We start from the raw sequence: 25,182 nt of genomic DNA, 5'->3' as shown, positions 1-25,182 counted from the left end.
GCTTTCCTGATGACGCAGGATATGAGCCATGTTAATTAAAAGACTTTGCTTGAGAGACAATGTTGATTCCGGGAAAAGGTCTCCATCCTGAAAAGTTAAAACAATTTTAATATATTTGTTCTCAGTCACATTATGCACAGCATTACTAGATTACAATTACTAACCAAGCTATCCATTTCCTTTCGATTAATTAACTCATCATCAATACGAGAATTGTTCTGACTCTGGTTCCGAGGAAGCACTCTGTAAATATAAGAAATTTAATCATTACAAAGCTATATTAATAATTAATCAATTCATTTACACGTACACTATAAGAAAATAACTCCTCATCTTCATTCTCCTCCATCGTCTGGTTATTGTCTTGTACCTCGACATTTTGTATATTACATGAATTGCTATCCTCGTTCGACACGCTGAGGTTTGTTTCTGATGCATGCAATGAACTGCCAGAACTGCTGTCACTAGCATTATCTGCAATCAGAGTTCGCGGTATAACATTTGGTATATTTCGCTGCACTAAGCCTGAAGAACCAGGAGCATCATCGTAAAGGCCAACACTTCTTCCAATAAGATCCTTGTTTATAACATTTTCCTTAGCCAATTTTAGACGGTAAAGAGTTTTCCTGGGAATGCTTTTGGCAGCTTCCGGACACCAGAGATATTTTTTATACGTTTTACCCATCACAATGTAAATAATTTGATTTGCACTTGCTACTGAAACAAACAAAATAAATGTATATGCGATAAAGAAAAAGAACTGAAAAGTATCCTTACCAAGGTTTAAAGTTAATGAGAAACAAGTTGGGAAAACCAAAATATTACCTCTCCGAGTCTAGAAGAGGACTACTTACAAACTTATTTACCCAGATATGGAAATGTTTCTTTTTTTTATGAGCAAATAGTGAAGTTAAAATTTATGAAATATTAAAGCAGTATACAAAGCATAGCAAATATACTGTAAATCAGACGATATTTTACATCCAATAAGGATATACTTGTACACATTAAAATCATCCGATGGGGGAAAAACGGGAAATGAAGAGATAAAACTTTGGGGTGATATTACCTTTACGTGTTTGTAAAGGCCCAATTTTCTACTCCTCAACTGTATACCCTCTATGTTCAAAGCCATATTCACAACAGGGTTGCCATGTAAACACTATCCTCTCGTTTCACCTCAACGATTTTCTTAGTTTGTCAACATGACTGTTAACGTTACATAACACCAAAGCTAATTTGTGGCCACACACACTGAAGGTAAATGGGCACCATAAAAAGCATGAAAACACGAAGCTATAGTCCGATTGCGATCAGACCTTTCTCTGATCTGGGCTGCGTTCAGCAGAGCTCACCAAAAAAGACAGCGGATTTGGAAAACGTTTACCTGTGAGCTCTGTCGTCATAGCTTTTCTCCGGTCATCGGTGTTTTAAAAATGACGATAGCGCAATAAAGCGTGCAAGGTACCAAGGCTTAACAAAAATTGTATGATAACATATTTTAAGAGATAGATAACAACAACTTTTATAATTAAAATTAGAAACTAACATGTCTCTTAAACTTCTCGCGTGATCAACTTGTTTCACGCTAATTAAATAGCTCTAGTCCCATCATAATCAGCAAGAGCTATTTGTATTAATTCCTCCATGCTTTTTTCGCCAAGCTGAGAACTACGCGTTTTACGTCACGTTATCCAAAAACCCGACTATTTTCCTTGAAGACCGTGACGGCTCAGCGCTGAGCACCGTGACGTCAAAATTCAATAACAAAATCCCGTTCTGTAGGACACTGCTAACAGCGCTGAGCTCTTCTGAACGCGGCCCAGATTTCCACCATGATTATAAAGTCTAAGCCTAATTATTTAAAAGTGTATTTAACTTTCGGCTCACTCTGAACCGTTAATGTCTCTGTATTACAGAAACGAAAACCAAACCCAAGCGTTTACTTTTTGGTTCGATAGGCCTATTGACAAATAAAAGTTCATTTGACCAATATAGATGCGTTCGTCTTGAAATCACTTTAGAAAAAATTATGCTATAAACAGATGTAGTATAGCTTAAGTAATATATAAACATCGATTTCAAATAATAATAATAAAAAATATTCTTGGCATATCAAAATGAAACAGAGCTTTATAGCTACAAAACCACTAAAGGCATCGAAATTACGAAAAATATTTCCATATATTAATTATACATTATGAGAAAACCAAATATTAAGGTTTTGTAGGATTTTTACCACAAAACAAAGCGAACTGCTAACGCGGTGCACTAACGGACGGACACACACAGACTAAAACATAGGCTAATTTTTAACTCTTTCCGTTTTAATTTTGAGTTGAGAAACTAGATTATCTTAAATATTAAAATAAATATAATTAATATTAAATATTTTCTTCGTTAGTTGTTCGCCTTATTGAGCGTTACATCGCGTTGATAAAGAACAATTAGACATTCTTGAGAGACTTGACTAATATTGGCGTTTGAAATGAAGCATACTCCGGTTGCTTTGCCTTACTCAAATAGGTAGTATATAAGGGTGTCGATCTACAGCTAAAAGCAAGAACAACCGCAATTGCGAAAACCTTTGGTGGTGATCCCACCCTAGGGAGGCTAGACGTTTCTCGTAACCCTAGCTGATCGCCGCGAATGTCTTAAACCCAACGATGACCATGGAGTAGAAGCCAGGTGTACAGACTGGTGTCCAAGTGGAATGGACGAAGACCAGAAGATGGTGGTGATTAGAAGCCAGGTGTACAGACTGGTGTCCAAGTGGAATGGACGAAGAGAAGAAGATGGTGTTGATTAGAAGCCAGGTGTACAGACTGGTGTCCAAGTGGAATGGACGAAGACCAGAAGATGGTGGTGATTAGAAGCCAGTATGTACAGACTGGTGTCCAAGTGGAATGGACGAAGACCAGAAGATGGTGGTGATTAGAAGCCAGTATGTACAGACTGGTGTCCAAGTGGAATGGACGAAGACCAGAAGATGGTGGTGATTAGAAGCCAGTATGTACAGACTGGTGTCCAAGTGGAATGGACGAAGACCAGAAGATGGTGGTGATTAGAAGCCAGTATGTACAGACTGGTGTCCAAGTGGAATGGACGAAGACCAGAAGATGGTGGTGATTAGAAGCCAGTATGTACAGACTGGTGTCCAAGTGGAATGGACGAAGACCAGAAGATGGTGGTGATTAGAAGCCAATATGTACAGACTGGTGTCCGTGTGGGATGGACAAAGATCAGAAGATGGTGGTGTGAGAACTCAAGTAGAGGAGCCATTTCCGTGACTTTTGAAAGCAGTTCGGAAATGGCGAACACGTTTGCTCCGATTTGGAAACTGCGAACGCGGTCACGTGGGGTGTAAGTCAATAACAACAGCCACACACACACACACGTCGAAATTAGAACCTCTCCGTGACATACGTCACTCGGAGAGGTAAAAAATCCGCCGTTTGCAGACGCGATTAACACGTGATAACATCCAAAAACCAAAGACCAAAGACGAATATTGTGCTACCTCGCCTCGACTTGCCGACTGGACTAGCAACGGATTTTATTTAAACTACCAAAGAGACTTTTTTCATTGAAACTTGGCAACATTGTTCGAGAGAAGTTTTTTTTAACCCTTTTTCTATATTTGGGGGACGAAGGAGAATGCTTCTATCAAAGAGCATTGGCACCTTATAGGTTGTACTGTATCGGAAATTAATACAGCATGCCAACTGGCGAAACTCGCGACATGCAGTATTTGCGACCAAAGGAAAATTTTCCATCTCTCGCCGCGACCTCGCCTAGGAGTCTCTCGATATTGCGCAACGGCTAGCTAGCTCTCTCGCGTCGAGTCACGTAGTAGCCGCTGGTAGCCGCCCGCCGAAGCTAAAAAAAATTTCCGCGTTCGCGTACACATTAAGCCTTGGTACTGGCTCTTTGTATGTTAATTGTTAAACAATAAACATAAGAACAATCCAAGGAAATCAAAATTAATCCGTGAGTAAAAAATGTTCAGTTAACCTCCGTTTTAATAAAATAAGGAGCATCTTATAAATTCTAATGTTTTTTGTTTCAGGACCCTCAAAATTCAATATTTTATTGGTATTATTAACATGAGGGGCTAAATGTGCGCCTGTTTTTGTTATTATCAAGTTTTATCAACTGAATAAATTTCCCCTTTTCCAAAATTTTACTAAATAGAATATGTTTTTACCCCTAATTATTGATACCGTTCCAAATTATGGCTAATTAGCTTGTTTATTGCCACCTTTTCCAAAAAATTATTATTTTTAGTTTCTTTCTACCCTAAAAAGAGGCGCACTTTTAGCCATTCGTTTATTAACTATTATATCAGTAGTCTAAAGTTACTTTATACAAGCATGTTTAGTATATTCATATACGCTTATGGTATATTTTTAGCTGTGTAGATAAGATTAAGTGATTCACTGTTATGGGCAATGACAGTATCCCAACTACCCAGAATAGATTAAATAAACTACGGTATTTAAGGTTATGATTTTATTCAGTTAGGTAGTGTTTTCAACAATTTTGATAAAGACTGGGAATGGGATACTGTCTTACAGCCGATCTTTATGTAGGATATTTGGCCTAATATTGATTGTTTTAATTAGAATAATCATGGCCAGAAATAAGCTAGTAAAGAGCGCAAAGAAGCACTCTATGGTTCTGGTAAAATGGCATGACCTAGCCATTTGGGATGTCATTGCAGCAGATTTGGCATTTAAAAATGACACAAAACTGGGGGAAAAAATTCACGCAAACCCAGATATTTTCATAGGGCAAGTGTTGGAATTTTCGTGGAAAGAAGATGAAGAAACATCACCGGGGTCACTTCTTGGATATGGTAATTAAATGAACAAGTTATTTTTGGGTAAAGCATGATTGGCTCCAGTCATAATGGTATTACTTAAAGGGAGTCACAATGAAGTCTAGTTTAGGAGCCGGCTAGTGCAATTAAGGGAATTTTTTAAAATCTAATCATTTAATTAACATCTTCAAGGTTTACTGGCAGAATTGGAAGAAAAGAGAACTAATTTAATGGTTAGCCATTATAAAAGAATTGGTCAATTGGTTCCCGAAACAACTGATCGTGAAATTTTAGGACCTCGTGAAGTAAGAAACTAAATAATGACACAATATTCATAGTAGATATTGTCACTATAAACACTATTATTAGTTAAAAAAAATTAACATTTGAATTTTTTTCCCTTAAATTTAATTAATTTTCGGTATTAAAAATAATTCAAATGAATTTGTTTTTAGGTGCAAAGTTTTAAAGACAAGCATCAGGAAGAATTGATGAATCAAATTTGTAACCCCAATAATAATTCTGATGAAAACTGCAGCGAAAATTTTGATTCCTTGAGTCACAAGTATAGTATATTACAGGAAAAATATGAAAAACTAAAAGCTAAACATAAATGCGACAAAGCTGAGATTAAAAGGCTTAAAGGTACGTTACATAGCTTTGTTTTCCATTTTCAATTATATTTTAAAAAATTATTTAATAGAAGACAAGTTGGGAAAACCAAAATATTACCTCTCCGAGTCAAGACGACTACTTACAAACTTATTTACCCAGATATGGAAATGTTTCTTAAGTTAAAATTTATGAAATATTAAAGCAGTATACAAAGCATAGCAAATTTACTGTAAATCAGACGACATTTTACATCCAATAATGATATACTTGTACACATTAAAATCATCCGATGGGGGAAAAATGGGTCATCGGCGTTTTATAAATGACGCTAGCGCAATAAAGCGTGCAAGGTACCAAGGCTTAACAAAAATTGTAGGATAACATATTTATAGAGATAGATAACAACTTTTATAATTAAAATTAGAAACTAACATATCTCTTAAAATTCTCGCGTGATCAACTGGTTTCACGCCAATTAAATAGCTATAGTCCCATAGAGCTATTTGTATTAATTCCTCCATGGTTTTTTCGCCAAGCTGAGAACTACGCGTTTTACGTCACGTTATCAAAAAAGCAGACTATTTTCTTTGAAGACCGCGCTAGCTCAGCGCTAAGCACCGTGACGTCAAAATTCAAAAACAAAATCCCTGGGCCGCGTTCAGCAACGCGAGGCTCTGCTGAACGCGACCCAGATTTCCACCATGATTATAAATCTAAGCCTAATTTTTTAACAGTGTATTTAACTTTCGGCTCACTCTGAACCGTTAATGTCTCTGCATACAGAAACGAAAACCAATCCCAAACCCAAACTTTTACTTTTTGGTTCACTAGGCCTATTGACAAATAAGAGTTCATTTGACCAACATAGCAGCGTTGTGCTTGTATTCACTATGATTTTAGAAAGGATTATGCTATAAACAGATGTAGTATAGCTTAAGTAATATATAAACATCCATTTTAAATAATAATATTAAAAAAAATCTTTGGAATATCAAAATGAAATAGAGCTTTAAAGCTACAAAAGTACTAAATGCATCATAATTACGAAAAATATTTCCACATATTCAGTTTATATTAAGGATAAAGGGAATATTATGGTTGTGTTGGATTTCTTTACACATCAAAACAAAACGAACTTCTAACGCAGCGCACTACTGTAACAACGGACGGACACATACAGACAAAAACATAGACTGCTTTTAACTCTTTCCGTATTAATTTTGAATTGAGAAACAAGATTATCTTAAATATTAAAATAAATATAATTAATATTTAATATTTTCTTCGTTAGTTATTCGCCTTATTGAACGTTACATCGTTTTAAAAAAGAACAATTAAACATTCTTGAGAGACTTGACTAATATTGGCGTTTGAAATGAAGCATCCGCCGGTTGCTTCGCCTTACTAAAATAGGTAGTATATAAGGGTTTCGAATCGCAGCCATGGATAAGAACAGCGCAATTGCGTGAACCTTTGGTGGAAGCCCCACCTTAGGGAGGCCGGACGTTTCTCGTAACCCTGGCCGATCGCCGCGTATGTCTTAACCTTAACGTTGATGATGGAGTAGAAGCCAGGTGTGCAGACTGGTGTTCATGTGGGATGGACAAAAACAATGACCAGAAGATGGTGGTGTGTAGAAACCAGTGTGTACAGACTGGTGTCCATGTGGGATGGACAAAAACAAAGACCAGAAGATGGTGGTGTTAGAAGCCAGGTGTACAGACTGGTGTCCATGTGGGATGGACAAAGAGCAGATGACGGTGGTGATTAGAAGCCAGTGTGGACAGACTGGTGTCCATGTGGGATGGACAAAGACCACAAGAGGGTGGGAATTAGAAGCCAGTGTGTACAGACTGGTGTCCATGTGGGATGGACAAAGAGCAGCAGATGATTGTGATTAGAAGCCAGTGTGTACAGACTGGTGTCCATGTGGGATGGACAAAGACCAGAGGCTGGTGATGTTAGACAGGCAATGGAGTAATAGCCTGTAAGTGTAATACAATTTTCGAAATTTCCGGAAATTGAGAACACGTTTGCTCCGATTTGCAAACTGCGAACGCGGTCACGTGGGTGTAACAACAGACAGACACACACACACACACACCCACACACACACACACACACACACAGACACGTCGAAATTAGAACCTCTCCGTGACATACGTCACTCGGAGAGGTAAAAAAGGTGTACTAGCTCAACTAAAAGACTTGATAGGGGAGCTTCAAGAGTCAAAGCGTAAGCGCAACAACTACAATGTTAATGAATCTTTGTCATCTGGCTCCGATACAGCCCCATCAGGTTCAGGTTTGATTGAGTCCCAAACCCAAATATCTGGTTCACAAGTGAGTACATTTTTTTTGTGGTCTCTTAAAGGGCGAAGATTAATCAATCAGGAGGTCAATTAATTCAATTAAAGCGAAGTAATTGGATTTAAATTATTAAATGGTTAAAAATTAATCGGCTAAGACATTTTAAACATTTTCCAGATGCACGAGTTAGCACCAGGAGTGCTCGTTGATAAGAGGATGCTGGCGAATATGCTAAGGACTTGCCCTGTTGGAACGAAATTTGCTCGTGCACTATTTTTAACTTTATTTGAGGAAGAAGAAATAATTAATTCATCATTGACTGGAAAATGCAGTAATGCCCATAAAGATAAAAATCCCAAGAAGGCTTTAGATAGCCAAAGGATAAATGCTATAATAGGTAAACAACTATGTTCGATTGAAGCATGACTGGCAAACCAGTTAATCTAGCGAGGACTCTCGCTAGATATACGTGTTACCTGTTTTAAACTTTTAAATTTATTTAGCATACACCCTCACCAAATATCCCTCAACTACAAGAAGGGAAATTCATGATACATTGGCCAACAAAATTAAAGAAGTAGAGAAAAAAACAAACTGACCGTGTAACTAACAAAAAAAAAATAAATGTTTCCCTCTTTTCGGAGAAAATTAGTTTGAACGTTATTTTTGAATATTTTTATAAGCAGTTCATAGGTTTATTTATAAATTGCTTATAAGAAGTTTATAGTGTTGTTTATAAATTGCTTATAAGAAGTTAATAGGTTTGTTTATAAATTGCTTATAAGAAGTTAATAGGTTTATTTATAAACTTCTTATAAGAAGCTTATAAATTTTTATAAAAGATGGTTTCTAGGGATTCTAAAAGAATTTTATAAGAAGTTTAACAAAATATTTTTATAAACTTCTATAAAAGTCTATATAATAAAACCTTTAGAAAAACCTATAAAAAATGACCCATGGCTGTATAAAAATGGTCCAGTTTTTCTATAAAAAAACCCAATAAATACCTATAGAGAGATTCTAAGAAATCTTTTTAGAATATTTTTGTAAGGGTCTGGCCGGCTGGAGTTACCGGCTCTAAATTTGGATCTAATCACCGGGTAAAAATCTGGGGATTCGATGCACACCCAATGGTTTTGGTCTTATCTTACGTGCCTAACTCGAGGTTCGTGGTCTCGAAATGTCACAAAACTCAATCAACAGCAGACTTAGAAAACCATCTAATGACCTTGGCATGGATTGTGTTAACGTCAAGATCAAGGTACACACCGTTCTACTTCGAGTTTAGCACGAAGTTCGATTCAACTGTCCTTGACATGCTAAATTGGCCACGCCGTATAAGGCCAGCAAGGTTTATTTCAAGGATAATTAACGGTGGGCACGGGAAAGCACAATGTGGGAAGTGTAACATAGGAAATCCGCTTCCACCCAACAATCCAGTACAATGACGCGATGCAACTGACCCTTCAATTTTACCCACTGTTAATAACAAACCCAATTGACTGAGAATTCCCCATATAAACATCAGAAGCCTACTTCAATGTGTCACCGATATTGCATACATACTGACTGAATACCTACTTCACATACTATGTATTTTAGAGACATGGCTGACAGACTCGATTCCGGATGTAGGTGTAAATATTCCAAGTTATACTCTTATACGCCGCCAGGACAGATTGGGAAGAAAGGGTGGAGGTCTTGGTGTTTTACTACAAGGATAAATTTAACCGTCGTCTTAGCACCGTCAGACGGCTCCCTTCTAGAATGCATGTGGTGCACCCTTGAAGCAACCAAGTACAAAAGACTAGATATAGGAACCTATTACCTTCCCTCAAATTTGAGCCATGCTAACAGCTGCCATGACCTAAAATCTCAAATAGAAAGCCTCACTCTGGATGTCAACAATGACGAAATTTTAATCCTTGGTCATTTTTAAACCGATCTGCTAGCCACAAATAACGTAACAATCAGGAACTTGAAATATCCTACTTTTGTATTTAGTTAATAACGAACCCTTCTAGAACTACACTAACTATCAAAACTATCTTGGACCAAATATAATATTCCGACACGAATATCATTGACAACCAACATAGCGCTTGGGATATCAGATTACGACATGATACACTGCGTTCACAAAAGAAAGTGTCCTAAAATTCCCAAAATCCTAACTGCATTCAGAGATTACCATAAGAGCTCCGCTGATGTATTTGTGAAGACAATAAAGGATAGCTTAACCCTGGTTAGTGTCACCAGAGTAGAGGTGGATGATGCCGTCCAAAAAGAACTCGGTCATAACCGAAACGATTGACACACTAGCACCTAAGATAACAAGAAATATCAGTTATAAGGACCACCCATGGCTTAATAGAGATATTAAGCATTTGATGCATCTTCAATGTCTGTTATTGAAAAGCCGTACTCCAGGCCGACGTCGTCTTGAGACCCAATACAGAAACCAAGTGACAGTGAACAAAGAAAATTATTTCATAAAAATATGCCTATTGGGAAACACGGATCAGGATCCGCATGGAAAATATTAAAGTCTTTCTTGAAAATGAAGAGCCCAGCCATAAATACCATAGATCTTAAAGGAAATACTATAGACTCACGTAATGATATTGCTAATGAATTACATCGCTACTTTTCATCACGTCACCAAATTTCTATCCCTACTAATCTCAATGTCGATCCGGAAAATCCAGAACATATTAAGTTATTTCACATTCAAAATATCTCGGAGGAATCCGTTTTCAATTACCTTAAGAAAACAAAACCAAAGAATGCCACGGATTCCAGCAAAGATTGTTCAGTCCCTGGCATGAATTGCCTCACCATTCATAACTAAAATAATAAATACATCCTTTAAAGAAGGAACATTCCCAGTGGCATGGAAAACCGCGAAGGTGTAACCCAGTTATAAAAAAAGACGATACAACGAAGATGGAAAACTACAATAAGTTTCTGTCCTCCCTTGCCTCTCAAAATCACTCGCACACTTTGCGCACAAACAACTTTACGAACTTGTTTCTGACAATAACCATCTACACAGACTACAATCTGGTTTCTGACCAGGTTACTTGACTGTTTCGAGCATCCTCTATCTTCTCGAAACTACAATTAAGCGACTAAGTATGGGCCATTACTTTGGTATTATATTCACGGATCTTAGCAAGGCATTTGATACGTTGATTCACGGACTCTAATTAACAACTCTACAAAGGAAGAATTTTTCTGAAAAATCAGTACTATGATTTCGATCCTACCTATGCAACCGGAAACACGCGGGAGCCATTAATGGCCTTGTCTCATTACCAGGAGAGAGGTCACTAGTGATGTCCTTCAAGGAAGTATATTGCAAGCAATATTGTTTAATATCTACACCTGCATCATCCATGGGCGACTGAAATCGAGCATCTCCACCGAAAACGCGGATGACAGCGCGCTTGTAAATACATCAGAGTGCTTTGGAAAGTTAATGAAAGAAATGAGCTCGGAAGTGGCCATTTTGAAATGGGCACTAGAAAAACGGAATCTTATCTTGAACGAATTTAAGACTGAATATATGATACTAGCCGTTACCCGCAGCGTCGCACGCGTGTTATAAGAACTTCCACCTAAAATGATATAAAGAATGTGTAGATTTTACTGATTACTAATATTTTTGTAGCACCCTAGGAGCGAAGGCACTCGGCACAGTCCGTCAGCCCGTCGGGATATTTTTTATTACTTTTCACGCGGACATTATTCCATAAAGAATGGTTTTTAAGTTTTTGGCCGCCATTTAAAAAGATGGCAACAAATCGAACCCAAAAGACCTTTAAGCCCGTCTATAGGTTAAAGGAAACCATTGTACTAAATATTTGTGAAATCGGTTAAAACGCGCGGACTTTGTTGCATAGAGAATATTTTCTTACATTTCTGGGCGCCATTTTAAAAGATGGCGAAAAATCGAACCCGAAAGACCATTCAGCCCGTCTTAAGGTTAAAGCAAACCAGTGTACTAAATATTTGTGAAATCGGTTGAAACGCGCGTACTTAATTGCATAGAGAATATTTTTTACATTTCTGGGCGCCATTTTTTAAGATGGCGGCGGATTGGAAAAATGTTTCTTAGTACGCGCCTACTACTTATGAGTAACGTTCCTGCAAATTTTCAGCCTTCTAGGGCAAGCGGTTTGGGCTGGGCGTTGATTATCACTCAGTCTGTCAGTCAGTCAGTCAGTCAGTCAGGACTTTGATTTATATAGATATAGATTATGACCGAATAGTAAATCGCTGCCCACTGACTTGGCTCGCTTCATCCCGTGGATTTCTACTAAACGGGTGTCAACCTAAAAATACCTAGGGTTAATAATCGATCTTGGAAGGATCACATTGACTATGTTTTGAAGAAAAGCACATGTAGGATGGTTATTCTTCGAGCCCTCTATAAATCATTAACTCCAAAAATATAAAATCACCTCTACAAAGCTTTATTACAGCAGATGTTTAATTTTGGTGACCTATTTTATAACTCTGCTAATAATTCCTGCTTAAGCTAGCTTCAAGTAGCCCATAATAGAACGGGGCCCGTTTCGCCGCAAAAAAATGAAAACGCACCTCGGCTACTGACACTCTGAAAAGTTGGGTTGGCTAAATATAGGACAAACCTATAAATACAACCTGCTAATGCTCATGTTTAAAATTTCTATAGAAAACTGCCTTGAGTACCTACTGGACCACTTCATTAAGCCAGATAATAAACATACTTATATCACCTGAGGGAGCGACTTGAAATTCTGGGTAAACCATTTTCAGAACTCACTACGAAAAGACAGTGTTAAGCATAGTGATATTACACTATGGAACTCGCTAAATAAAGATATCAAACAGTTGGAATCTAGAAAGCTTTTTAAAAAAGAACTTTTGAAAGTCTTTATATTAAAACAGCCCTTTTAATCATAATTGTTTTAACTAAGTTCTTAGATTTCAATTTTCAATTTCTGACAATTTATTCAACGTAATACATAATTTTACACGTATAGTTTCTTAATTACAAATAGCGACCGCTTTATAAATCAGATTTATCTGAATGTGTTAGCTCCCGAATAAAAGAGCCTTAAATTATTATTAAGTTGTTAACAAATTCCAACCTAACATTTAAGTATGATGGAAAGACAAACTAAACAACTTACGTATAGCAACATGACGTTCATTACAGTTTTATTATCCATGAGGTAGGCTATTGTTTATATATCAAACGTCTCGAAGCAAATACCATACAAGCAACACGTGACCCTGGATTTGGAAAGAAAAAAATGGAAGTTATAAAAAAAGTTCATATATATATGAAGTATAGAGTAGTGTCAGCACTACCACTACCCACAAACCTCCTGTTTCATTGGCAGACCAACATTTTAAGTTTCCCCCATAATTTTACGAATGATTTTAAACATAAGTCTAAGATAAATTATACTAGACCGAAAATGTTCGTTCTATCCCTTAACACTTTTAACCATCAATCCAGTAGTATTTTGAAGTTCCCGAACTTTTCAAAGCGTGAAAATGCTGTCGTTAACTTCAACGCCTTAATAATTTGGATAACCTCAACTTCAGCAGGAGCCCAGCGGTCCTATAATTTCTATAAGTTTGAACCAGTCCTGTATTATCCTATAATTTCATGAAAGGTCCTATATTTTTGACTTGTTCGAAGTTTTCGTATAGATTAGCTTCAAATTTATCAAAATTAAGCTGTTTTTATCGAGATCACATTTAAATAGACACCAAAATGGCGGAACTCGCGTAGGATTTTTATATGTTATATTATATTATATTTAATAATTAAAATCCTTTGAATTTTCGAAGTGAAATCCAATATTTTATTTCTTTTTTTTCTTTTTTGAGATTTTTCTACATAGTTGAAGTCCCAAAATTGTATTATATATGAGGATTTTAGCTCTATATTTTCCTATAAAAACACATTTTTTCTCCTATAGAATCCTATAATTTAGGAAAAAGATTCCCATTTTTCCTATGAGGAATTTAAATTTCTGACTGGGTCCCATGGGATAAATATGCCATTTTTACTTCAAATTGGAATTACCAATGTATTTTGAACATGAAATGATGAAATGAATGCAGTGTTTACCAAGGATAAGGATGAGCAAGCTTGTAGCAGGAAACGAAGCAGGCCAAATTTACAATTCCACAAACCAGTAAATAGGTAAATTGACCTGGTAATTAGCTTAGCTTAGTATTTTTAAAGAGCAAATACACTATAGAGACAATATTACTTAGACAAACTAAAATATATCTTAAGCCTTGGCCGTATAGAACGTCGAAAAACATACTTCAAATGATATAAAAACCTCTATTAGCAGTAATTATTTAACTGAATTACTTTTTAGACGAAAATTCGACCTGATAGAGATCTATTTGTTATAAGGGGTGTTATGGTTAAATAGAAAATTCATATAAAGGTGATCAAGCTCGAATGAAATTAATAAGCGTTGCCTTACTATCGTCTACTATAAAATAAGTTATTTTCGGCTTCAAAGCAAACCTTTGAACTTTTTCAACGTAACTTGTTAGCACGCTCAAACCCAGGCTATTCTAGTTATCAAGAACGAAAATGGAGAAGTAGTTTTAAGCACGCTATCAGGTTAGACTGACTTCTGACCTGAAAGTAATATTATGACTTACTTTCTTGATTAGTTGAAGTACAACACTTAGACTTCATTAATGTAAAAACAATACAGATACGTTTCTCATTTAAAAAATGCTTGTTAATTTAAAGTCATTCCGAAAACTAACTTTTTTTTAGTAACGCCTGTCTCATTTCCTTTAAAAAACCGGAAATATTTTAAAGCTTTTTTATGGGGCGCAAAACCTAAAAAGGTCATTTTTTCGTTTAACATTACTAACGGGTGTCAAGTCATATCTACAAGGGCCTACCGGCCCTGCAGATTTGTAAGTAATAAAGACGTTAGTTTAATCCGTCACAAATCATAGAAGCTCCTTACAAAGATAATATTTTAGTAACAAGATTAATTTTAATAAACAAAACAGAGTATAGACGTTGAATTTGGTTAATTGACAAATGAATATTGCCATGTGACTCTCTAAATTACGGTAGAGACCGTTGATTTTTCATAATATAACAAGTAGACGAAGACTATTGTGGAACACAACTAGATCTTATTTAAAGAGTTTAGATGCAAACAAGATGAAAAACCATAAAACCCTCTCCGAGTAGAGACGACAGCTGTCTACCCAATGAAGCGGTTTTTCTTATGTAATTAAATTAAAATAATTGATGTCAATTATTTTAATCGTCAGAAATTTACCTTAGTTCTACTTAAGTTGGTTTAAGAAACCTTTTTCCTAAAATCATTTCAATCAAAGCTATTGTAACGTTTAACTTCTAGCGAACACCTTTTTCACAATTTTTGTAAATTTAGAGTATATAAGTCGATTGATTTGTAGTAAATGAAAAGAAAAGTCGCAATTGCGTGAACCTTTGGTGGAAGCCCTGCCATGGAGAGGCTAGACGTTTCTAGTAACCCTATAGCTGAATAAGCCGATCGTCGATAACGGTCGTGAACATCTTAACCCTAACGATGATAATGGAGTAAAAGCCAATATTGGATTTTGTGAACTGCGAACGCGGTCCAGATATGGCGAATACATTTGCTCTGATTTCCCAACTACGAACACGGTGACATAAATACGCAGACAGATAAAGACACACTGACACGTACAGTGTAATACCTCTCCGTGATGTCATCGTCACTCTGAATGGTAAAAATAAACGTAAAACTTTCATATTTCATAACAAGACTACAGCTTCTTCTGCTTAGTTCATTCTCCCAGCTAGTTCTTACCTCCCCGAGTGACGATGAAGTCGTGGTGAGGTATTACTCTGAACGTGTCTGTGAAAGTGGGGGTGGTTTGTTTGTGTCTGTCACTGCAATCGCAGTTGGCAAATCAGAGCAAAAGGTTCCCAGAAAACAGTTTTTGGCTTCTACTCCAATTGTTATGATTAAGAAGTACGCGGCGATTGACTAGGGTTAGGAAACAGGAACATTACGACATTTCACCGATTTCGGAAAAATATTACCTTTTTCCCACAGAGACTTAAACCATACCAAAATTTCCTACGATGTGGAAAATTGGCAAACACTAATTTAAAAAGTTACAACAAGCACCCTTTCAAGACATGAGCAGAACAAATTAGTGCTTAACCCGCTAATAGTACGACCAGGGAGAATTGATGTAAGCTGTAGTTGAAATATTATCATGTGCGACCTGCGGCGCCGAATAGCCTCTAACCATTGTTTGTAACTAGAGAGAGAAATAGGGCAGTAGCAATGATCATGTCCTGAGCTATGAGAGTGAACCGATGACGGTTGACTAAAGTACACTAGACATACATCATTTTGCATAACCACGAGTAAAAATCCTACTGTCGCCATTGTCCACCATTGTCTTAAAATGTGGGGAACCTTGTAAAAATCTATGTCATACACGTACTCTCTCAAAAGTAGTTAATGTAATGATAAAATGTTTTGGGGGAATGAAATTGTGCCCGAAAACCCGAGGTAATTTTTGAAATTGATTACCAGTAAATTAAGTCTTTTCAACGGAAAACGGTAATTTAACGTTTTGTTTTCTTAAGCATGCCTTTAAGTTTCAATTAAAAAGAAAAATTAATATCTGATCCTTAAGTCAAGTGACAACCTTCTTCTTATCGATACTTTTTTAAGTTTTGGTTCTAATCAAGACATTTTTGATTAATGATTTTTGTGAAGCAATCGGCTTATATACCCTAATATCCTAAGAGGCAAACGTTTGAATTCAAACGTCAACAATACCAATGTTTTATATTATAATAGGAATTAAGTTTCTTGTAACGATTTAACTAGAATTAAGGTAAATTAGTGACGATTAAAATAATTAATAATAATTTATATGAATTATATTTATTTAATTATTTAAGAAAAACCTCTCAATAGCGTCTCGACTGGGAGAGTTCTATTTTGTTCCCCAACTTGTTCTTTGTGCTAAGGTGCTACTGACAAACCTAACTTTTGTCTTTTTCACAATGTAATATCAAGATATGTTATAAATATCCCGGCATATTTAGTAGTTTTATAGCAAAAATATTTTTTACATATGCCATGAAAATCTTATGATACTTATATTTCAAATAGGGTGTTGTCAATTAAATCTAGCTTTACGGTATATATAGCCTAAATGCAGTTATCAACATCGCTGTTTTGTTTCCTTAGAATTTTTTGTCGGTTCGGATTGAACCGAAAGGTAAATATTTATATTTAAATGGTTTTAAGTCATTTTATTGAACCAAAAGTCGTGACCGTAATTTTATTTTCTTAGTTACTACATCTGATATGATAATATCGTCCATTTTTTGTGCATATTCTCGCTGTATGACTATTTCTGGTCTTATTGGACAAAACTCAATGATACTTGGTTTGGAATTCTTTGGTTATTATAAAATTTTACATAAACGCGAATTTCACTGGTATATAATATTTGTTATTACAAGGTCGTGGACAACCAATTGCTACAAGAATGTGAATATTTCGGTTGAATAAGATTTTAGGTTGCGGTGTCATGGACTACAAAATGTTGCATAAATGCGAAGTTAATGTTTTGGGTATATTGAAATTTATTGGATTGATTAAAATTAAATATAGTAAACATTTAAAAATAAATGCATGATAACTCTTTAATTTGGCGAAGATGTCACCATAAATTTTATTTTCCTCATAGCGTTCGTTTAATGGTAATTATAAATTAAATTCGTTTATTTATAGACTTAAGTATGACAATGCAGTGAACTTAATTCCTGCCAAGTTGCGGTTTTTTTTTTCTATCGTTTGCATATTTTTATTGTAAATTTGATATTTTTTAACACTGTCGAAATAATAACAGCTAGCTTCCGTCTAAATCTTACTGTAAATTCTTCTAGCGTAATCATCGACTATACTGGCGCGTGCTATGAGACTCTTGCGTCCTTAGTTAGGGTATAAGTGTTGGGATCGGAGTGGTAAAATCAAAAACGACTGTTTTATTTGCCGTGAGGTATTTATTACCCCTTAAAAACTTAAACCAGAAGTAAATTAACCGAAGTTGTCAAACTCCTATTGTTTTAATGTTAAGGGAAATTGCCCATAACCCCCTCTACACCCAGACCCTCTTTCGCACATTTCGTGACGTCTTTCCATCACGGCGTTTTTAACTCCCTCGAACGGTCGAGAGAGTTTAGACTAGCGTCTGCTTGAGTGAATTGAAATGGCGGCCTTCATTGTTGGGTTTGTTCAACAGTTGGTAACGCAAGTTGGCTGAATGAACTTGTAAGAATTAAAAACGTGAATACACAAAGTAATTTTAATTTATTACCCAAAGTGTCAACTAACAATAAAGCCTCGTTGAAATATTATACAGTTAATTCAGCCATTGAACGATTCGTTCTAATTTTGGCTTTGGTTTCATAACAATTTGTTATGGGTTGACTAGACATATCCTCATCGCGATTAGGCATATTAACCTCAGAATTGTCTTCCAAAGTGGCAAACTGTCGTTCAACAGGTCTTTTTCTGGGTCTACCTCTTTTTTTGGGGCGTTTGAGGCTTACATTGGATTTTAAGCTTGTTGTACAAAGCGACGAAATTTTCCACATACCTTTTCGCAGTATCAAAATTTATTAATTTTAGGTACGAATCAAGTCTCGAAAGCACGTAAGGTCGCTTAACGTTCGCAAGGTATGCTAAAATATATTTCGGCAATTTTCCTTCCATTAAAAAATGAATTCAGTTCATCTACAGCCACAGACTCGAAAACTGCCTAAAGAGCGAAGCCTAGCAATGGCAGACGCAAAATTTTTGTAATCCCGATCTCTAAAGGTCGCTCTCAGATGGCGCATCAGATAGTATTTCTTCAACCATTGCTCGAAATTTCTCATTAGACAATGGGGAACAAATGCATCGATGCTTCAACCCCCCCCTCGACGGGGCCAATGTATTTTGTTAATTATCCATTCATTGATAACTTCGGTTCTCATAGCGACTCGCGTTACATTCGAAATTATAAGGGACTAAACTGAAACCAACTGATGAAGATACTGATGCTTATTGCTACTGAATATTTGCTGAATAATACCTCATCTTATATACAAGTTTCTTTGCCACCAAAAAAACAAGATAAAGTAAGATTAGCTACTGATAAAGGAAAACATTTTTCTTTAAGTACATTTTTTGCCTAATATCTACTTTTTATACGCAAAAAAAGCGGTATTGGTTTGAAGATTCCGCTCGAGCTAATAAAAGTCAAGGTTGACAATTTTATCGTCTATGCGAGTGACAACTTACCAACCAGCTTAACCCATTTTTAAGTTATCACTAGCCTGGAAACTGAAAAACTCTATAATGAACTCCTGGTTTCTTATTAACGCGAGCGAAATCTGCAGGCAAACCATGTTTTTTTATACAATTCAGACCGGCTACTCGCTTTTTTATCTAGCGCTTTCATAGAGCCGCGTATTAACGCGTAGGTCGATAGTTATCACTCGCGATAACTCTCCAAAATAATTTCAGAATTGCTGCTAAGGTGTCCACTGATTTTTACTTACTGCAAGCGTTTAAACATAACTCTTCCCGATAAGTCATAAAATTGAAAAGAGATTCGCTTTCTGGTTCAATAAGCCTCTTCGATGTATGGAAAAGGGCGGGAAACTCAGTATCGAGACGTACGAGGGTGCTGACCCAGAGCCGCCTCTGTGCACTTTCTGGAGCCAAAACGCCTTAAAGGCAGGCGAGGAAAAGCGACATTTAAGTCAGTTTCACCACCGTGCTTTTCCTCTTAGTTACGTCGATGAGGCTTTTTTCATAATTAAATTAACAGACCTTGAAAATGAACAGTTAAGGTTGATATCCGCCAAGTTGGTTTCTTTAAACTTCGGAGTGATTATTGACAGTGATTTTTAGAAAATGAACCCTGCTCCTTTTGATGAGCGATTAAACCAGTGACGAAATTGATATTTGGGATTTTACGCCCGGATTCCGCCCGTTGATCTTACATAAAATGTAAAGTCTCACTCAGAGGTCCGTTTCCGAACGTCTAAGCATATATATTGAACAAACGAACTCGTTGCTCACCCCGAGAGAGAAAAAAATGATCTTGTTAAGTATACTTTTGATTTGAAATGCATATTTTAATATTCCACCATATTTTATTAATATTATTCAAACCATTTCTATGCATATATATTCAACAAATGAGCTTGGTTTCTTTCCATAGAGAGAAAAAATGATCATTTTGAGTACATTTTTGACTATCTTGATTAACAATGCATATTTTAATATTCCCTAATATTAAATTTATATTACTCAAACCATTACTTTGCATATATATTCAACAAATGAGCTTGGTTTCTTTCCATAGAGAGAAAAAATGATCATTTTGGGTACATTTTTGACTATCTTGATTAACAATGCATATTTTAATATTCCCTAATATTAAATTTATATTACTCAAACCATTACTTTGCATATATATTCAACAAATGAGCTTGGATTTAACCCAGAGAGAGAGAAATAATGATCTTTTTTGTATATTTTGGACTCTCAATTAAAAATGCATATTGTAGTACTAGCTTTTAACCCACGGTGTCGCTCGCGTGTAATAAGAACTTCCATCAAAATGATATAAAGAATGGGTAGATTTTACTGATGACTAATATTTTTGTTGCACCCAAGGAGCGAAGGCACTCGGCGTTGCCCGTCAGCCCGTCGGGACATTTTTCATTACTTTTCATGCGGAAATTATTCCATAAAGAAAGTTTTTTTAAATATCTGGCCTCCATTTAAAAATATGGCAACAAATAGAATCCAAAAGACAATTCAGCCCGTCTATAGGTTAAAGGAAACCAGTGTACTAAATATTTGCGAAATCGGTTGAAACGCGCGGACTTCGTTGCACGCGTTTCCCATTCAACCGAAAACAGCCCAAATGTGCGGTTTTGGGAAAATATATATCAAAATTTAAAAAGCAAACGTTTTCACTTTTTGTAAGGAATTTTTTCTACCCTACAGTTTTCGTTGTATTTATGTATTGATGTTTGAAATGCAAAATTTAATTTTAAAGAGTGATTAATAATGGAGAGAATTGCATTGTTTTGGAAAAGGTGGCAGCTAACTATTAGGAGAATATTTTGGAAAAGGTGGCAGCTTATTAGTAGGAGAATGTTTTGAAAAAGGTGGCAGCTAATTAATAGGAGAATATTTAGGAAAAGGTGGCAACTAATTAATAGGAGAATATTTTGGAAAAGATGGCAACGAATTATTGGAACCATTGTTTTGGAAAAGGCGGCAGCTAACTATTAGGAGCATATTTTGGAAAAGGTGGCAGCTAACTATTAGGAGAATATTTTGGAAAAGATGGCAGCTAATTAGTAGGAGAATGTTTTGGAAAAGGTGGCAGCTAATTAATAGGAAAATATTTAGGAAAAGGTGGCAACTAATTAATGGGAGAATTTTTGGAAAAGTTGGCAACTAATTAATAGGAGAATATTTTGGAAAAGGTGGCAATGAATTATTGGAACCATTGTTTTGAAAAAGGTGGCAGCTAACTATTAGGATAATATTTTGGAAAAGGTGGCAGCTAACTATTGGGAGAATATTTTGGAAAAGGTGGCAGCTTATTAGTAGGAGAATATTTAGGAAATGGTGGCAGCTTATTAGTAGGAGAATATTTAGGAAATGGTGGCAACTAATTAATAGGAGAATATTTTGGAAAAGGTGGCAACGAATTATTGGAGCGATTGTTTTGGAAAAGGTGGCAGCTAACTATTAGGAGAATATCTTGGAAAAGGTGGCAGCTAATTAGTAGGAGAATAATCTAATCTAACCTAACCGAACCAAACTTACAATTTCCTTCTCTTGGTTTGAACCCGAGCCTCTGAATTAAAAGCCTGATATTCTACCATGCTGCTGCGGTGATTCGAAATCCTCACAGACATTTAATTAACCAATTCTTTTAAATGAATTCCCATTCAGCAAGAACCCGCCATTGGGCTAGAAATTTAAATATATTCTCCATAAAAAACCAAAAAGCGGTTTCAGTCCAATGGGACTATACCATTTTCTCCAATGTTCGTGCTGATTGAATACCATTTTCTCCGATGTTCGTGCTGATTGAAAACCAAGGGACCTGGTCTTTTGCGTGTTAACAAGTGAAGTTGGTTAACTGTGTTGAGAAAGCTACAGTTTTTGATGTTCTCAAAGTCAGCCAGTCAAAATAACTTACCTTTCCTATGTCTATCTGTATTTAAACCATTGCTTTCAACTAATCGTTATATTAAGTTGTACATCATTTTCGTCTTATTAAGTAGTAACCAATTACCCAAAAAAGTAGGTAATGCGATAGGCAAAAATAATAAGAATCTTATAGATAGCTTTAATTATTTATTATGCGATTAATACCAAGTTAGTTGAAGAACAAAACTTATAATGGTTAAGGAGTTAGGGGTTTAGCCAACGAAAATAAATTATAAATAGTGATCATTCATATCAAAGAGGGGAGTGCCGATTCTTACATATAAGGGAAGCAAGGGTGCCAACTCACAAGGGTGTAGAGCGGTATTCAGTGTCGATTCAAGGTCCACAAACGAAGCGCGAACTGAGGAATTAAACGCGCGGACGTAATAATATAATACTCATTCGTAAAATAAAAAGAAACCCTTTACTTTAACCCGCAACTTTAGAAGGTCTAAGCTAAAGTGGAGCGCATCATAAACAGTACGTAGATGGTCTACCGTCCTACACTTCCTATTATGTCTCAACTTCCCTCCTCGCACTAACTGAACTCGTTGAAACGACTGCCAAAGGTTTTTATACGCCCGCGTCTGAACCCCCTTCCTACTAGGGCAAAGTACTAGGCGCTAAGAAGATAAGAGTAGGCCTACAGCGAGTTCTACATTAAGCCTAGCAGGGTAAATGACTGAATGAATTGGCGTTGTGGTGCAAGGTTATGAGGCAAACACGCTCGCACCATACGTAAAATAATCACGGTTTAGTTACGCTTTTGTAACGTTAATCACGGATATGGCACGGGTACATATCAAGCCGTTATACTGAAAATTTGGATAGACAACGTGGAAGTTTCGAGTTCGGATGACATCGAGTATGGTTGACGGGGTTGAAGAGATTCTCGACTTGACATTTACGAGGCCTGGACAGCCAGGTGCGGCCACCACAGCTGTGGACTTAAAACAATAACGGCGTGCCACTTGGCAAGTATAAAACCACCAAAAATCACGCCACAGGCATTCTTTTGAGAAGGTGTTGCGTTTTACGAAGCCATCTGACATTTGGGTTTTCGATCTCATACAAAGATTTGTGGAATACAAACCTGGTACGGACGACGACGTGACAATTATCATCTCAACTATACGTACAGACTGTTAAAGAAGTCTTTGCGCGTTGCGTTTTTCGCACATATTTTACTATATTTCAAAAACTATTCAAGCTAACGCTCTGGAATAAAGTGCGTTATAAAAGTTTTGCATTTCTCTTTCATATTTTACCCGTTCCAAAGCGGTCATTTGCATACTTATACCGGAAACCGGAAATGTCAAAATTATCAACTTTGAAAATATTATGTTCTCGAGGATATAAATGCGATTTTTGGATTCCTTGGGGTCGATTCATATTTGAAAAGTGTTCACCAAATTCAATTCGGATGAATTGGTCACGAGTAATTAGCCTTTATTCAAAATCTGGCAAACTTGGTTAGAGTGGCGATAATTCATAATCGAGAATCGAATCTTTGTCGTAATAATGTTTGTTAGATGTTATGGCACCTTATGGTTGGTCTTGTGGCGCAATACTTTGAAACAAATCAGACGTTCATAAAAAGGGATGGTGAAGTGGAAAATAAAGTAATTTTTTATTGATTCTTCTATAAGACCAATCTGCATAGTGAAACCTCCAGGAAATAACACCGAACGATTTTTAAACGACAATTAGTTTGAAATTTCATGGATAATTTTAAATAGGGACCTCTGACCAATCGCGTAGCGCCCTGCGTTTTTATCAACAATTTTCTCTTAGCACGCTCCGAGTTGAATAAATTTTTCGCGAGATTTGAAAAAATTTGCACGATGTGACAATTGTGGCGCGAGACATGGAGTGTGCCACGAGAATTTTGTTAACAAGAAAGGCTCGGCGTTACGAAATTGGTCGGAGTTCCTTATTTAAAACTATTCTTAAAATACTAGCCTAACTTGAATATTAAAATCAATGGGAGGTATTTCCTGAATTTTTCATTGTGCAGACTGGTCTTATAATCAGTAGAAGAATCGATAAAAAAACACCTTGATTTCCACTTCCCGCTCCCTTTAAGAGAAAACTCGCGTCTTTTGAAGAGGAGAAGCGGTTTGAAAATATTGTTATTTGGGCCATGATATCATAATATTTAGAACTCACATTAATTACGTCTAGGACTTCAGCCCGATTCATTGCAGCCTATGCGCTGCACGACATCCCTTCAAATAGACATATTCGACTATTCCATATAAGAAATAACTTCAGAGGAGATGGCTTCTATGCTAGGAACATTCGCTACGCGATTGAGCTTCGCTAAACGGAGCCTGGGGTTGCCCATAGCCGCGTTTAGCGCAAATGTGAGGCCATTGAAAGATTTTTATTTTAGAAACAGGAATAGGGAACAGAGTAATGTGGGCGCGAGTCAAAGTCCCGGACCCCCTTCCTCGGGACGGTGGGATATGAAAGAAGAGGCTGGTCATAGCGACTGTTATAACTCCTTGGGAGAGCTATGGCGATTTCGCGGGGACTCGTAAAGTTCCCGGACTGAAAACAGGATCTATTACGAGTTTGGTCGCAATATAATTGGCAATAGATAATTGGGCGAAAACGTCTTTGTTATTTAATTGTAGGAGCGAATCGAGTAAATTCACAACAGTGGTGTAAACAACAAACACTAACTTTATTTCTTAAAACATGTTAAAACAAAAAATTGAAACTTCGACAATTTGAAAATTGAATGGCAGAAAAAAATTTACCATCTTTACTCTACGACGTTTTGGTGATTTCTAAAGGTTGTTCATCACGATAGGATGAGAGTGTTCGCTGGTGGTCCCAACTGTCGCCTTTTTGGCGGCGGGTCGGTGCTACCTTGCACAGAACCAATTATCCCATAAATAAATTTTGAAGGGTTGAAGGGTTTTTGGGACCACTGATTTTACCTTTGATCTCCTATCGTGAGGAACTAAAAATTCTTATTTTAAATTTTATTTTCAGAAAATGGGCAAATCCCAACCTAGACTTTCGCGCTTTTATTTAATATTTTCAACAGCAACAAAGGTAAAAAGTAATTACGTACTTTTCGCCGTCCCAGTAAGCAACGTC

General features: G+C 36.4%; 3 protein-coding genes across 3 annotated transcripts; 2 read left to right on the top strand and 1 right to left on the bottom strand.

The window, feature by feature from the left end:
• Positions 1–201: 201 nt before the first annotated feature.
• On the bottom strand, positions 202–787 carry LOC149664259 (uncharacterized). The gene is made up of 3 exons (XM_089842013.1): positions 778–787; positions 311–714; positions 202–243 (listed from the first exon to the last, which is right to left on the bottom strand). The coding sequence occupies exons 2-3, from the start codon at positions 683–685 to the stop codon at positions 202–204; spliced, it is 417 nt and encodes a 138-aa protein (XP_089698139.1). The 5' UTR covers positions 686–714; positions 778–787.
• Positions 788–3,818: 3,031 nt separating this feature from the next.
• Positions 3,819–7,823, top strand: LOC149664258 (uncharacterized). The gene is made up of 4 exons (XM_089842012.1): positions 3,819–4,858; positions 5,015–5,127; positions 5,278–5,532; positions 7,812–7,823. Exons 1-4 carry the CDS (start codon positions 4,633–4,635, stop codon positions 7,821–7,823), a joined length of 606 nt encoding a protein of 201 aa, XP_089698138.1. The 5' UTR covers positions 3,819–4,632.
• On the top strand, positions 7,631–8,379 carry LOC149664257 (uncharacterized). Its single transcript, XM_089842130.1, has 4 exons — positions 7,631–7,742; positions 7,812–7,858; positions 7,925–8,144; positions 8,251–8,379. Exons 3-4 carry the CDS (start codon positions 7,925–7,927, stop codon positions 8,343–8,345), a joined length of 315 nt encoding a protein of 104 aa, XP_089698256.1. The 5' UTR covers positions 7,631–7,742; positions 7,812–7,858; the 3' UTR covers positions 8,346–8,379.
• Positions 8,380–25,182: the final 16,803 nt, after the last annotated feature.

This window comes from Phalangium opilio, unplaced genomic scaffold (genome assembly GCF_054372755.1).
Source record: "Phalangium opilio isolate 3A_F unplaced genomic scaffold, DU_Popi_V2 ptg000061l_1, whole genome shotgun sequence".
Lineage (NCBI taxonomy): Eukaryota > Metazoa > Arthropoda > Arachnida > Opiliones > Phalangiidae > Phalangium > Phalangium opilio.
The sequence above is the reverse complement of the archived record's forward strand: the minus strand, read 5'-3'. Positions and strand labels throughout refer to the sequence as shown.

What these genes read in the sequence shown, in the direction of transcription:
- LOC149664259 (XM_089842013.1), bottom strand. Translation starts at nt 685, where the DNA reads ATGGGTAAAACGTATAAAAAATATCTCTGGTGTCCGGAAGCTGCCAAA. An exon ending in AGGAGTTATTTTCTTATAGT is followed by an intron (nt 244 to 310) that starts GTACGTGTAAAT and finishes TTATATTTACAG; the next exon opens with AGTGCTTCCTCGGAACCAGA.
- LOC149664258 (XM_089842012.1), top strand. Translation starts at nt 4,633, where the DNA reads ATGGCCAGAAATAAGCTAGTAAAGAGCGCAAAGAAGCACTCTATGGTT. An exon ending in GGGGTCACTTCTTGGATATG is followed by an intron (nt 4,859 to 5,014) that starts GTAATTAAATGA and finishes AACATCTTCAAG; the next exon opens with GTTTACTGGCAGAATTGGAA. An exon ending in AAATTTTAGGACCTCGTGAA is followed by an intron (nt 5,128 to 5,277) that starts GTAAGAAACTAA and finishes ATTTGTTTTTAG; the next exon opens with GTGCAAAGTTTTAAAGACAA.
- LOC149664257 (XM_089842130.1), top strand. Translation starts at nt 7,925, where the DNA reads ATGCACGAGTTAGCACCAGGAGTGCTCGTTGATAAGAGGATGCTGGCG. An exon ending in AAGGATAAATGCTATAATAG is followed by an intron (nt 8,145 to 8,250) that starts GTAAACAACTAT and finishes AAATTTATTTAG; the next exon opens with CATACACCCTCACCAAATAT.